We start from the raw sequence: 15,697 nt of genomic DNA on the forward strand, positions 1-15,697 counted from the left end.
GTCAAAATATGTATGACACGCGTTTGACCTTCTGCGTCACTGGAGCTGAATGTCAGGTATTGTCTTTTGCAATCTTGACTATCCAAAAACAACACGTTTGTATGTTTGAATGAATAATAAACAACTGATAAAATGATCCACCCCATAAATATAGTATTAACAAACTTTGATGCAATAAATAGGGATGAGCATCCCTCCAAAAACATCTAAATTTCTGTCTCTTTTTAAGTGTTGGTGCAAATAATTAGTTGTATTTTTTAGGGGTTATTATAGCACAATTCTATAATAAGGTGGTTATTATAGAAACCGCCTAGACCTCACTAATTTTCAAAGCCTGGCTACGGCCATGGTTGTAAATTATTTTAAATGTAAAACTTTGTTTTTAGAAACACAAAATTTTGGTGTCTCTTTACAATAAGGTATCATTAGTTAGCATTAGTAAATGCTGATTAAGTGAGGAATAATTGACGATGGGCGGCGTGGTTGTTAGACCTCGCGTGTGCATTATTTTTCTAATAATTTAACGGCCCGGAGTCAGTTATTCCGCTTATACTATGGTTACCACACCTCAAGACATCAGTCAGATTATATATTTAAAGGGATTTGTCTGTTGTGCTATTGGGAGTAGGATTATTTCTTCCGCGTCTCATCCAACTGCTCTTTTGCTGGTTCCAAAACTCATTTTAAAGCTGGTTATGGAGGCTTGTGCCGTTGATAGCATTCTAATGCAGTTATTAATGAAGTTATTAGAAAGAGAGCAAGAGAGATAGACGCACAGAGAAAGAAAGAGAGGGAGAGAGAGCTTGTGTGAATTAGGCTGCAACAGTGTTTCTTTTTACCTCACTAGTGAGTAATACATTTTTTTGTACTTTTTTCTCATGCCAGCTTAAAGGTACAACAACAAACATCTCAGTTTAATTGCATCAAATTGTTTTGATTATATATTCTATTATTTATATTATATATCATGTTCTAAGTTACATAAAAGGTCTAATAAATTAGACAGCACTTTAAAATGACAAGTTGCAACTGCATGATTTTGTGTGTACACTGTAGGGGTCTTGTGCTGTATAAAGGATGTTTTTGCTCAGATTAGTGGACTGTGTACCAAATTAAGAGGTTTTGCTTAGAAATAAAAGGCAATAATAGGTAATATTAAGTTCAATGTGAATTGTGAATTGTTAATTGTTTAAAATAAGTTAAAATGTTTTTTGTTTGTTTTTTGGTATTGTGTACAGTTGATGTCAATCGACATGTTCATTTTATTAAAACACTTTTATCTCTTTTTGTGTGTGTGTGTGTTCTGCTAATGAATGCAACACTGTAAAAGTCATCTGCTTAATAGAAAATGTACATTTATTTGATGATTTCGGAACCTTAATTTTTGCCCCAGTCGCAAAAATTTAAGAGATTGCTGATGTCATACTGTACGTGACGTTTTACCCCACAAGCATGACCATTGTTTTAAATAGTAACTTAGTTTTAAGTCTGTCTTAGCTGTTTGTATGCTTGTGAATGGTTTGGTTTATGCTAAAACATTTATCCAAGGATCTATATTTGAAGAGCTGTTAATTTCGACTTAAAGCCAGTTCGACTTATCTTGCTTTAAGATTGAGTTTGTTTGGATAAGTATGCTTTGATAAAGGTTAGGTTCTTCAGGTTTGGACTACTGGAACTACTGATTTTAAAGAATCAGAATTCTTTCCTTGCCTCCCCCCCCCTAACTTTCATAACCTAAAATGACAAAAACCCTGATCATAGGGTTTGTCCTCCCGTTTTATCTGTCCTCTCTAAAAAGGCATTTTGTGGAAGTGTGGCACAACAATGAAGATGTCTTTTTTTACATACAAACTTATTGTGTGTAGATTTCTGGATCTGGCCCCCCTCTGACACACAACTACCCATCTAACCCTTTGCTGTCTCTCTCACACAGAGACACACGCAATGCTTTTAACATAATTCAGCCCATTGTTTGTATCTGAACCAGACCCCCATCCCCCAGTCAAATAAACAAAGAAGCAAAAGCTGCTGTATTCCCTAAGCGAGCCAGGTGTTTTCCACTGCCAGCCTGCTCCCTAATGACTAAGGCCTCGTGCTGCAGCTGCCTGCTAAGGCCTCTTTTGTGTGGCTCCATTGTTGACTGCGCACCCCTCGTCTATTCATGAACCGCATGGGGGAAGACCTTTTGGACAGCCACTAGCTTATCCCCACACTCCCTTAGAATATCAAATGTGTGTGTGCATCAGAGAAATCGAGTGAGAGTGTGTTTCAGTATTTACACTCAATTGTGAGCACTTTGCACTCTTATTGGTCCATGCACAGCTACTGGCCTATCGGGAATGGTAGACATTGTAGCTCCATCTGGTCAAGATCTCATTGTCTTCTGACGGAACACAATCTATGGCACAGAGTATTACTTCTTCAAGCTTGGATTTAACTACTTTAACTTCTACTTGGTTTCTGCTTCTTGGTTTTGAGTTGTAGTAAAACAAGGAAAATATATATTTTGTGTTAGCCAGTGCTGAACTGAGAAGAGGTATTTTAATTAACCACAAGAACTTTTGGGTTGGATATTCCAGGATTTATGGTAAGTCATCTTACCTCTCTCTCGCTCTCTTTCTCTCTGTGTGTGTATGTATGTATATATGCTTTTGCGCATTAAGTGTCTGTAATTTTTATTGAATGCACATATTTCTTCCATTTTGAATGAATATTTCATTTCATATTTCATTTCATGTTTTTTTTTTTTTTTTTTTTTTTTTTTTTTTTTTTTTGCTCACTAGCTGTTAGCAGTAATTGTTTCTTAAAATCATTTGCCTTTGATTGGTTTGTGGGAACGGAGACACTTATAAGAACAGGTGTCAGAATATCTCAAGGACAGGTGTCATAGAGATTCTGCTGCATATTCGTGCTGATTTCCACTTTATCTGAAAAGGAAAATCAGAAGGACATCAATCCAGAGATATTTTTGAAAATGGAGTTTTGGCTTGCTTTGCCACTCTTTAGAGTTTTACAAAAAGGAACTGGAGGCCCTCTCCCTTTACCGTCCCTTTTTTTAATAACTGGGTTGGTTGATGTATGATGTGCTTCTGGTTATGTGGGGCTGAAGGATAGTGGAAGCCATTTCAGAGAGTGTTTTTTTTTTATGTGTGAATTTGAAATGGCTATCAAGACTCCCAGGAGGGTGTTTGCACTTCAGAATTAAGACAAGCTTTCCATTTTTGTCATGTGACCACAGACAGTTAAGAAAATGCAGTGGCTGACTCTTTTGGGTGCTGGAAAAGGAGAACACCACTTTTTGTTCCCCAGTGGCCTCAGTAGACATCTGTTGCCCTGCTGGCAGCAAACCCCCTGCCCCCACTCCCTAACTTGGCGACAGCCCTCTCTGTTGTCTGCATAGGGCTAAGACGACAGCTTAGATGACGTTCCTCACAAACTCAATAACTACCAATGCACTGCACTGCACTACGCATGCATGCACGCACACACACACACACACACACACACACACATTGGTCAGTTTTGATTTTCAAAATCTTTAAATCATCAGATGATCATTGTCATGAGGGAATCTTTTTTTATATTTTTCTAGCCCGTCCCTCCCCCATCCCCACCCTCTGAGAGCATGTAATGCACAGATTGGTCTGGTGAACTTTTTTTTTTTTGGTAGACAAGTCAGACATATGCACACCTTTGTTCAGCAGCTGCAGCCTAGCAACAATTGGATACTTGACAGTTTCAATAGCTTTTCATCTGTGGAGCACAGAATAAGATTTTTTTAAAGAATGTTTCAGCTGACCATACAGTGAAAGTCAATATGGTCCAGAACTTTGAAGCTCTTAAAAGAAGGTGAAAGTTAAACTGGAATTTTCCAAAGAAAAAAAACAACATTTTTGGAATTATTATTCTGACTCTGGATGACGAGTGAGGCCACAATATTGAGGGGTACTTGCTGACTGAGGAAGCGGTCTGAATCTGTCAGGGCCTCCAGGAATTTCTATTTCCATTCCTTTCATGCTACTTGGCTTTTCTTATACATTTGGTGAGTTTATGGCCCTAGGTGGCATGATGCAACTTTTGAACTCATCAGACTCTACGTAGGCAAGTAAATGATGGCAGAATTTATTTATTTTAAATTTTAGGGTTAAGAGATCTAGACACTATCAGTAGCTAATATCACAATGCATATGCCAAAATATTTGACTTATACATTTAGCAGATGCCTTAATCCAAAGGAACATTTTGAGCAATTTGTGAAAGTGACATGACATACAGCCAAGTATGGTGACCCATACTCAGAAATCATCTCTGCATTTTACCCATCCAAAGTGCACAAAAAACCAGTGAACACACACGCACACACACACACACACACACACAGTGAACACATACCCGGAGCAATGGGCAGCAATTATTTGCTTATTATTACCTTAGGGTTAAGAGTCAAACTCTCTAACCATTAGACCAACGACTTCCCCTTTGTCAAGAGAGTTAACAATATAGTGTACAATGCCAAGCCTATAGTAGCTAGATTAGTACGCAAGTTATAATAAAAAAGGAACTTCAGAATGAACACTGTTCTATCTGAAAATTCTTTAGTGCTAAGATTATATTGTGTGCAAAATGTTTTACTCTGGAATTATTATCTTGTTTTATCTTGTATTCTAACCATTATGAGTGTTCATATGTTTCTCTTTTTTTTTCACCATTATTTATATAGTGCTTTTTACAATGAAGCTTTACAGTATTAAACAGGGTAATAGTGTGTTGAAATAGTGTGCTGTTCTCCCCTGGCCAGATGAAACCAGCAGTTCAATTCTAGGCTGCAACAAAGTCAGAAATAATGGTCTTGTCCCAATGGCTGTCTAGGTGACGAGGTCTTCGGAGGGAATCTGTCTATTGGGCTCATCTAGTTGACATGGTCTTCACTGACATTCAGAGCAGTAAGACTGAGTTTTCTTCTCACATTGAGTTCCATACTGCACGCATATTAATGGGTCATATGATGACATTAAAAATGTTCCTTTCTCTTTGGAGTGTTACAAGCTCTAGCTGCATGAAGAAGATCTGTAAAGTTGCAAAGACTAAAGTCTCAGATCGAAAGAGATATTCTTTATCAAAGTTAAGACTGCCACACCCCCTCAAAATGGCTCATTCAAACATGCCACCACATGTCTACGTCACTATGTGGAAATATTTGCGTAATGCCCCCCAATGTTCATAACAAAGAAAGAAAGTTTGGTTTCAGTAACCGTAATTAGTGTTGAAGCAGCCATGTCAGGGAGATGCTGTGTGTATCTGGGTGAAAGCAAAAGCACTTTATTTGACATTCCAAAAGTAGACACATTTAGGAATCTTTAAGATTACTGACAACAGAACAGCAATGCATTTTGCAATGATTACGGTTTCGTGAACCTAGGAGAGGAGGTAATTCTGACTTGGCTACAAATTACCAACTTTTGTTATTAATTTAATTATTTACTCTTGAATGTTCAAATGCAGAGTTTTGCGAGCCACGTGTGTTTGTTTGTGTGTTAGAGAGAGACAGGGTCACACAGTGCAGTCAGCGGTCTTAACTGTCCGTAGTTTGTGTACTGCAAACACATACGAGTTTCATCAATGTGTCTGTCACACCACCCTGTTCCACTTTCGGGCTTGAACTGATGGTACAACTAAATCAGTTGGCTAATTAGAGCAGACTGCGCTTTTCGAAAGGAGGGACTTTGTAGAAAAGGAACTATTTAAGAAAGGTGGGGCATGGAGGACCTACAATAATGTACAGTATTTGAAAAATAATGTGTTTTTTGAACATTAAAGCATGTCAACATATTCTGTTGAATACACAAAATAATGATCTTTAAAAAGCATCATATGACCCCTTTAAATATATTAAAGTGTTAATTCATCTGTCCTTTAAAAATCGTCTGTTTACTCACCATCATGTTGTTCTAAACCTGTTAGATTTTCTTTCTCCTGTGAAACATAAAATAATATATATAATACATATATAATAGGATGGTGGGAGGATAGAGGAAAGTAAAAGAGAAGTGGGGAGCCAACAGCACAACTCCTACATAAATGAGCGAATATTAACATTTGAGTAGAGACAAAGCCAAAATTGCTGGGGACACTATGGTGTTTCATTTATGGGTCTAAAGTGAACAGAGAACAGATGAGGTGAACATTAGAACTCACTATTGATGTCATGTCCTTTAGTAGAGCTTTTAACCCCATCTACTTCAAGCATGCTTTAGCAGTTCAGCACCTCTCATTGTTCCCTGGATTACTATGGAGTCTCTTAAAGTATCCCTCTCTCCTTCTCCAGGTTTACCTACGAAAGGCAATCTGAGGGCTGAATAACAGGTGGCAGGGGTCAGCAAGACTCTCAGTCAGAACAGCGTTGGATGTTTGTTGCAGATTCATGGGCCTGAAAGACCATCTGGATGATGGAACAGGCCACATCCTCGAACTGGGGCTGGATCTAGACTACCTTGATGTCAAGGCTACAGACCAGCACACTGGCGCAGACGCTGGACTTATCATGGACAGTGGTTTATCTGACATGGGTGACATTGTGCCCCCCTGCACTAGAAGCTGCGGTTCTTCTCCACAAGATAACTCAGAGGAAAGTGCAGCGTCAGACAGTGAGCCTGCACATAGCCACAGTCATCCTCTTGTTGATATGCTTGGTGAAGGGTCCATCCATTCAGTCCACCCACCACACTCTAAGTCTCCATGTCTGGATATGGATTCACTAGTTGTGGATATAGTACACCAAGAGCCAGGCCCTGTGAATACACTCAGGGAATACCAGACAAAGATGGAGTTTGCCCTTAAACTTGGCTATGCAGAAGACTTAGTTCGGCTGGTTCTAAACAAGCTCGGGTCAGATGCACTGATCAATGATGTTCTTGGGGAGCTGGTAAAACTGGGCAGTAAGCCAGAGAATGAGGGTGGGACACAGAATCTCTCCCAATCCACTTCCACATCATCATCATCATCATCCTCTGGCACATCTTTCGACAGTTTCTCTGACTTACTTGACTCTCGCCAGTCAGAGTCTCCCTTTGTGGAAGATAAGGATAACTTCCGCCCGATTGTTATTGATGGCAGCAATGTGGCCATGAGGTGAGAATCCAAAAACTAAAAAATACATACACACATTGTGTGGTTTAATATGTTTATCCTTGATAAAAAAAAAAAAAAAAAAAAAAAAAAAAAAAAAGATTAAACAATACATTTAGATTACATGACCTGAAGTAGCAGAGGTTATGCATGTGGTAATTTAATGATCATAAATATTGCTGCAAGTGGCAATTAAGGGACCAGGCATGAAAGAAGCAAAATGAAGAGCTAAGCTAGCATGGAAGAGACCATCAGACGAACTACAAAAAGGAGTAATTAGATCACATTTGTTGATGAATTTAGACAACATTTTTGAAAACCATAAATACAATCAATTGTAATATGATTTAATTCTTTATAACATTAACATACTTAATAGGTGGTGCTGTCAACAAATGATGTGGTGTGGTCAGTGTGGGGTAATAATAAAAGATTTAGTCCAAGTTTGCAAAACCATTGCAAAGATATACAATCAGATCCAGTTTCGCATCAACTTGTTATTGTGGTAAACAAAAACAAAAAAAGTTTAGTCTGCATGATCCAAGATGCCTATTAAAGATAGTCTCATAAAATTGCCTAATCAATACTAATCAATTAGCATTTATTTATTTATTTTATATTCCAGTAGGAGAAAAAAAAATGGTACTCACTCTAAAAATGTTGAGTACCTTCAGGACATTGTGATTATGATGACTTTAACAAAACACCAATGCATTCATGAAAATATTTAAATAAATTGGATGATCTATAAGCACATTTCAGATTCACTTTAATTCTTTAAAACAATATTGACAGTGCATTATATCAACTTTTGTCCCAAAGCAATGTGACTTGATAGAAAAAGATTATTGTAAAAATATTTCTTCTCCTGTACATCTAGTGGAGAACAGTATTACAGCACCCATCTTTTACAGCACTCATTTTGGTTTTGCTGTTAGCCATCTGAGCATCAGAAATTAATTAAAACTAAGCATGTTTCCATATGTACAATGTTTTGAGAAGTTTTTACTTCTTGTGTGAACATGGGCATATTAGTAATAATAGGCCACAACTAACACATATGTCAGATCGTATCTGCTAAAAAAAAAAAAAAAAAAATAGACCAAATTATTTGATAGATTCTTTAAGATTATTTTCTTTTTTTTTTTTTTTTTTTTTTGTCAAGGGCACATCCATTTAAATGGGTAAATGTATAAGTTAAGTGTCAGCTGGTGGCACTATGACCATGTGATCAGCCCCTATGAATACAACACACAGTTTGCACCATACAATGCACTGAGAAGATATGAGACTCTTCCTGTTTCCATTTGTTGACAGTACATGAAAGTTTGATATTTAGCATCTTGGCATCATGTGGACCAAATTTGGTGTAAATGTGTATATTTAAATGTTTTAATTCAAAATACTCAGCTGTTGATTATATATTTTTATATATTTTGCTCAGTAATATTAACATGCTTTTTGGTAATCGATTAACCAGACTTGCTAAAACATATCTTCAAATAGCCCTAATGTAAAAAGAAATAGCTTTGTGTAGTAACAATAAATTATTTTACGTAATAATAAATTTGCTCAATTGTGAAAAAAGCTTCAAAGGGGAGTGTACTCATTTATATGTAAGGAATAATTTGGGCTGTTTAATTATTAGAAAGATAATGCACACCCGAGGTGGTGATACGCGTCGTGGCTATTAAATTTTTTTTTCTAATAATTCACCATCCTGAGTCAATTATTCCACTTATACTCTGGTTACCACATTCAAGATATCGATCAGATGATGTATTTAAAAGCATTAGTCCGGTTTTTGTACTTAAACTGCTGTTCCGCATCTCATCCAATGCCTCTTTTGTTGGTTCCAAAATGTCATTTTAAAGCTGGTAAAGGAAGCTTGAGAAAAGAGACTTTGGCTTGAGCCGTTGATAGCATTCTGATACAATTATTAATGAAGTTATTAGAAAGAGAGCAATTGAGACAGAGACACACACAGAAAAAAAAAGAAAGAAAGAAAGAACGAAAGAACTTGCGTGAATTAGGCTGCATCAGCGTCTCTAAACAGCGCTGTTATTACTTCGCTAGTTAGAAATGCCATGTGTGTTTACTTTTGGAAAATTGTCTGTCATTGTTGTTTTTGTTAGTCCTGTAATTTCCATTATTACAGTTTTACTATGCGAAGTGATATGGAACTGTAATGAGATCAGGAGAGCTGCCTGGAACTACGTTTGTCATCCGTTTCCCAGAAAATAATTGCACACCTCAGAACATTCGTCAGCCAATCAGATTCAAGCATTCAACGGCCCAGTAGTATAATGAGTATTAGTATATTTACAATTACGTACATACAAACAGTATGCGGAAATTGTGTGTTTTTGTGTACAACCCAGATAGCAAGCAGTTTCGGCCCAGATCCGGGATTTCTGGGGCAACACTATGTTGCTTTCTGGGAAACTGACTATTTGCTTAGCTAAATAATAATAATAAAAAAAACATTAATACACTTTGTTAAAGGTTATTATGTATTTACAGTTACAGATGTTTATTTTTAATTAGAACTTTCTCATTTTTACAGCCATGGCAATAAGGAGATGTTCTCCTGTCAAGGCATTCAGCTCGCAGTTGACTGGTTTCTTGAACGTGGCCATCGAGACATAACCGTTTTTGTTCCGGCCTGGAGGAAAGAACAGTCCCGTCCTGATGCTCTTATCACAGGTATAAAGATTTATCATCAAGCCATCAACTGAAATTTTTTTATTCAAATGGTATATGATTGCTTTTTTTTTAGTTTTTTTCGCAGTTAATAGAAAAAAAAATGTCAGCCTTTGATTAACTATATATACCAATCCAAAAAATGTTTCCCCTTTACAGATCAGGAGATTTTGAGACGTCTGGAAAAGGATAAGATTCTTGTATTTACACCATCACGTCGTGTCCAGGGCCGCAGAGTAGTCTGCTATGATGACAGGTTTATTGTTAAGCTAGCTTATGAATCAGATGGCATTATTGTCTCCAATGACAACTACAGAGACTTGGCTGTTGAGAAACCGGAATGGAAAAAATTTATTGATGAACGCCTTCTGATGTACTCCTTTGTAAATGATAAGTAAGTCTATTGAACCTGGTATAATGAAGTATATGAATGTTGAACATAAATCTTAATTTCAGTGTTTTCAGTATACTTCAATTGCTCTTTTTCCTCTTTATGAAAAATAAATAAATAATAATGTGGCGGGGGGGGTCTCTTAGGTTTATGCCTCCTGATGATCCTTTGGGTCGACATGGGCCAAGTCTGGAGAATTTTCTTAGAAAAAGACCCATCATTCCAGAGCATAAGAAACAGCCCTGTCCATATGGTAAGTGTTTTTAATGCTGTTGTACAGTTGTCTAAGATGCAAGTAGCTATGTTACAAGACTTCTGTAGTCAGAATTCACAATTTTGAATTGAAAATATATAATTTCCATGAATGCAAGTAGCTTACTATTATTTTCAACATTCCTAATATTTCCATTAGGAAAGAAATGTACCTACGGGCATAAGTGTAAGTTTTACCATCCAGAGCGTGGTACACAGCCACAGCGAGCGGTAGCAGATGAGCTCCGTGCCAGTGCCAAGAACTCCACAGTTAAAAGTGTGGGAGAGACAGGTCTCGTGAAAAGCCACAGTGAGCCTGGAGGCTTCCATAATGATAAAGCTTGTGACGGTAAACGATCTCTGCCAAAGAGGCAACTGGACCCCAGTATCCGTGCCCACTCTTACAGTGATGTGGAAGATAAACTGTGCTCCAAAACTAAAGCAGACCTGTATAAGAGCAACCTAGCTCTTCCTCCAGCTCCAGGAGGTCCTCCTTCCTGTCATGGGTATAGCCACGACCTGAAAGATCACAAGCAGATTCAAGCAGAACCACACGCAAACTGTGAATCTCCCGATCTGTATTACTCCATGGTTAGGGCATATTCTGGTCTAAGCCTGCCCTCTCAGAACAGTCCAGATCGTCACTTCCTGTCTGATGCTGATCCACGGACAAGCTCAGTGGCATCAGATTGCAGCAGTGATGGCAGCATGAGCTCCGATTCTTATGGCATGGCAACCCACAATGAGCATTCTTGCATGAGTTCTTCTGATTTGCTACTGGATGAAGGAATCAAGTGTCCTCACCACCAACATCATCGTAGAAATTATCAGTTACCCTCTGTTATTCCTCCAGGGTTCATTCTCTCTCCTGCTACATCTAATCACCCAGGATTCCACCACAGTATACCTCATGTTCATAGTTTTGCTCCAGAAGACCAGCAAGACCCCCATTTCCACCACTCTGTCTCCTACAGCAAGCATCAAGTGATAGGCTCCCGCTCAAGCTATCCTGGAGACTATCCTCCTCTCTTCCAGAACAACACTCACTCCCAGAACTCTCCTCTGGGTCGTGGCCTTGCTTCAACACTTGTGGACAGCATGTCAGACTCTTATGAACACTCTCCACTGCTTCCTAAAAAACCCTATGTATCCCAAGAGCGAAAGACCAGCTGGGGTACATATTACAGACAGCACTCACAACAATGCTACGAGCCCATCGGTTTCCAGGGTCTTTCAAAGAATCGTGAACAGATGTGGAGGATGCCCTGGGGCTGTCCTTCTGCTCCTCCACCCCACCATCTGCCCCATGCTTTATCACACCAGCACCAGGAGCCACTTGCCTTGAGTCGTTACCAGGAAGCACGAGAGAAAGTGTTTACCAACCTGTGCAACATTTTTCCCACAGAGCTAGTGCAGTTGGTCATGGGGCGGTACCCTCATGTGACTGACGCCCAACAGCTGGCAGCAGCCATTTTGGCAGAAAAGAACTATGCTGGATACTAAGCACTGAGGGAAATGAAAATACTCTCATCATTTACTCACACATTTACTCTCACACATCATTTACTCTCACATTTTCACAAATGTGTGAGTTTCTTTCTTCAGATGAACACAAACAGAGAATTATTATGATTTTTATTACTATTATTTTTTTATATAAATCTCTGGGGAGACCATAAATACACTCACCTAAAGGATTATTAGGAACACCATACTAATACTGTGTTTGACCCCTTTCGCCTTCAGAACTGCCTTAATTCTACGTGGCATTGATTCAACAAGGTGCTGAAGCATTCTTTAGAAATGTTGGCCCATATTGATAGGATAGCATCTTGCAGTTGATGGAGATTTGTGGGCTGCTTATCCAGGGCACAAACCCCCGTTCCACCACATCCCAAAGATGCTCTATTGGGTTGAGATCTGGTGACTGTGGGGGCCATTTTAGTACAGTAAACTCACTGTCATGTTCAAGAAACCAATTGGAAATGATAGTAGCTTTTGACATGGTGCATTATCCTGCTGGAAATAGCCTTCAGGGGATGGGCACATGGTGGTCATAAAGGGATGGACATGGTCAGAAACAATGCTTAGGTAGGCCGTGACATTCAAACGATGCCCAATTGGCACTAAGGGGCCTAAAGTGTGCCAAGAAAACATCCCCCACACCCTTACACCATCACCAAAAGTCTGCACAGTGGTAACAAGGCATGATGTTCTCATTCTGTTTATGCCAAATTCTGACTCTACCATCTGAATGTCTCAACAGAAATTGAGACTCATCAGACCAGGAAACATTTTTCCAGTCTTCAACTGTCCCATTTTGGTGAGCTCTTCTGCTGTTGTAGCCCATCCACCTCAAGGTTGTGCATGTTGTGGCTTCACAAATGCTTTGCTGCATACCTCGGTTGTAACGAGTGGTTATTTCAGTCAAAGGTACTCTTCTATCTGCTTGAATCAGTCGGCCCATTCTCCTCTGACCTCTAGCATCAACAAGGCATTTTCGCCCACAGGACTGCCGCATACTGGATGTTCTTCCCTGTTCACACCAGTCTTTGTAAACCCTAGAAACTGTTGTGTTTGAAAATCCCAGTAATTGAGCAGATTGTGAAATACTCAGACCGGCCAGTCTGGCACCAACATCCATGCAATGCTCAAAATTGCTTAAAGGGTTAGTTCACCCAAAAATCAAAATTATTTTATTAATTCTTCTCTTCCAGGTCTGTTGTGAGCGCATTCACTGCAGTGTATGATATCCAGTTTGCGAATGAATCATCCGATGTAACCGGATCTTCTTGAACCAGTTCACCAAATCGAACTGAATCGTTTGAAATGGTTCGCGTCTCCAATAACCATTAATCCACAAATGATTTAAGCTGTTAACTTTTTTAATGTGGCTGACACTCCATCTGAGTTAAAACAAACCAATATCCTGAAAACGGTTCACCGGTTCTTTTGTGCTCGGCGTAATGGTGTCATTGGCGATATCCGATATCCTAAGCCTTCGGTTTACCTGGGCTTATAACATTAGCACATAATCAGTTCAGAATCAATCACCAAAAGAACCAGTTTGGTTCAGACACTCTGTGTGTCATTCTGCTTCACGCTGAATCACACATGCTCATCAGCTCCTCGGTTCTCAAATCGGATGAGTCCGACAGAAACGGTTCTTGACTCGTGAACGAGTCAATCTTTTGTTTGTTATCTTGCTCAGCTCGGTGTTCATCTTCAGTTCTCTCTTCACAGCGGTTCAGTCAGTGTACTGTTTGAGTAAATTAATTACTCTGGGATATTGGTTTGTTTTAACTCGGAGGGAGTGTCAGCCACATTCAAAAAGTTAACAGCTTAAATAATTTGTGGATTAATGGTTATTGGAGACACGAACCGTTTCGAACGATTCAGTTCGATTTGGTGAACTGGTTCAAGCAGATCCAGTTACATCGAATGATTCGTTTGCAAACCGGTTATCATACACTGCAGTGAACACGCTCACAACAGAACCGGAAGAGAAAACAATGCTGAATAAAGTCGTAGTTTTTGCTATTTTTGGACCAAAATGTATTTTCAATGGTTCAACAAATTCAACAAACTGACCCTCTGATGTCACATGGACTACTTTGATGATGCTTTTCTTACCTTTCTGGACATGGACAGTCGACCGTGCACACAGTTTCAATGGAGGGACTGAAGAGCTCTCAGACTAAATCTAAAATATCTTAAACTGTGTTCCGAAGATAAACGGAGGTCTCACGGGTTTGGGTGGGTTATTAATTACATAATTTAGATTTTTGGGTGAAATAACCTTTTAAATCACCTTTCTTTCCCATTCTGACATTCAGAGTTCAGAGTTCAGAAGATTGTCTTGAACAGGACCACAACCCTAAATGCATTGAAGCAACTGCCATGTGATTGGTTGATTAGATAATTGCATTAATGAGAAATTGAACAGGTGTTCCTAATAATCCTTTAGGTGAGTGTTTATGGGACCCTCAAATATGATGCTTCAAAAGCCACACAAAACACACTGGCAATCCATGCTACTCTAGTTGATGAAACTGTGTTTTCTGAGGCGAAACAATAAGTATGTGAGAAAAAATACTATTATATGAACTTTTTTAAATATAAACCTTCTTCTGGCCAACTGTGTGTTCACAGACTAGAAGTGTGAATGCTGTGATGTGTGTGTGTGATATTTAATTTTTTGTTATTTATTTTCTGAAATGTTTTACTTTATGTTCATGATTATGTTCAGGTGAGCATGCAAGGAATCACAAGGCACTTTCTATTGCTGTTTATCAAATTCAATGCAGTTTGGTAACTTATTGCAATCGGTAAGAGGAAATAGAAGGCCAGAGTATTTGTAGGTGTAGATGTTCTACAATAGAATCTTTTAGGACATCTTGGCTATTATCTCTGTAAAACTGTTTTGAAACAAAGCACTATACAAATGTATTATTATAAAGTATTGCATTCATCTGTGTCAACAGATCAAGCCTCACTTACATTAAATGAATGTAAAGGGCAGGACCCTCTTTACTTTGCTAGAATATGACTAACTTTTTTGGCTGAAAAAAAAAAAAATATTTGAGGAATATTTGTATACACGTTGGTTCATTTCTGTAAGATAATCGCTTTCAAATTCAGAGGTGCTATCACAAAAATAGCTTTATATTTTTATATAGCCATAATCCTGCAGGTCTTTGGCTTTCCTCCTCTTTGTGATGTAATGCAAACTCTCACTTGAATTATTTGCTTTTTTTTTTTTTTTTTGCTTGTTTCTTCTAAATCACATTCTTTATAATCTAGTTACATTTGAATATGGTTCTTTATATGCAAAAGTGGAGTAACTTGCCTATCACTAACTGCTTATATTGTCATTTTAATTATGTTTTTGTGATATTTTATTATTTACATAGAGAGATAAATGTGTCAGAGTGTGCTTGCTTGTAATTTGGAAATGGGTTTAGGTATTCTGTAGTTCTTTCAGTTTTGTCATAGGATAAATGGTCTGAATGTAGCCACAGGTGTAGAGTAGTGAAGACAGCTCTGTCTGTGTACCTTAGTTTTAGTAAGGGACATCTCTGGCTAAGCTTATGGGTGCATGATACTGTATCGATCTGATAAGGTGCAGATAAATTTAATGTTTTGCAGACTTCTTTATCAGGAATGAATTATTCCAGAATTGTTTTCATAACATGTGACTTAGGGTAGCCAGAGAATACCTGTCCT

The 15,697-nt window shown here is 38.4% G+C and overlaps 1 protein-coding gene across 2 annotated transcripts; it reads left to right on the plus strand.

Annotated features, from left to right (window-relative positions):
• Nucleotides 1–401: 401 nt before the first annotated feature.
• LOC113044422 (probable ribonuclease ZC3H12C) lies at nucleotides 402–12,177 on the plus strand. 2 transcript variants are annotated; one of them, XM_026204404.1, is made up of 7 exons: nucleotides 402–2,587; nucleotides 4,870–4,943; nucleotides 6,326–7,128; nucleotides 9,692–9,831; nucleotides 9,988–10,222; nucleotides 10,366–10,472; nucleotides 10,632–12,177. In XM_026204404.1, exons 3-7 carry the CDS (start codon nucleotides 6,422–6,424, stop codon nucleotides 11,972–11,974), a joined length of 2,532 nt encoding a protein of 843 aa, XP_026060189.1. In that variant the 5' UTR covers nucleotides 402–2,587; nucleotides 4,870–4,943; nucleotides 6,326–6,421; the 3' UTR covers nucleotides 11,975–12,177. The 2 variants fall into 2 exon arrangements, with proteins under 2 accessions (XP_026060189.1, XP_026060188.1); XM_026204403.1 differs by lacking the exon at nucleotides 4,870–4,943.
• Nucleotides 12,178–15,697: the final 3,520 nt, after the last annotated feature.

This window comes from Carassius auratus, chromosome 26 (assembly GCF_003368295.1).
Source record: "Carassius auratus strain Wakin chromosome 26, ASM336829v1, whole genome shotgun sequence".
NCBI lineage: Eukaryota > Metazoa > Chordata > Actinopteri > Cypriniformes > Cyprinidae > Carassius > Carassius auratus.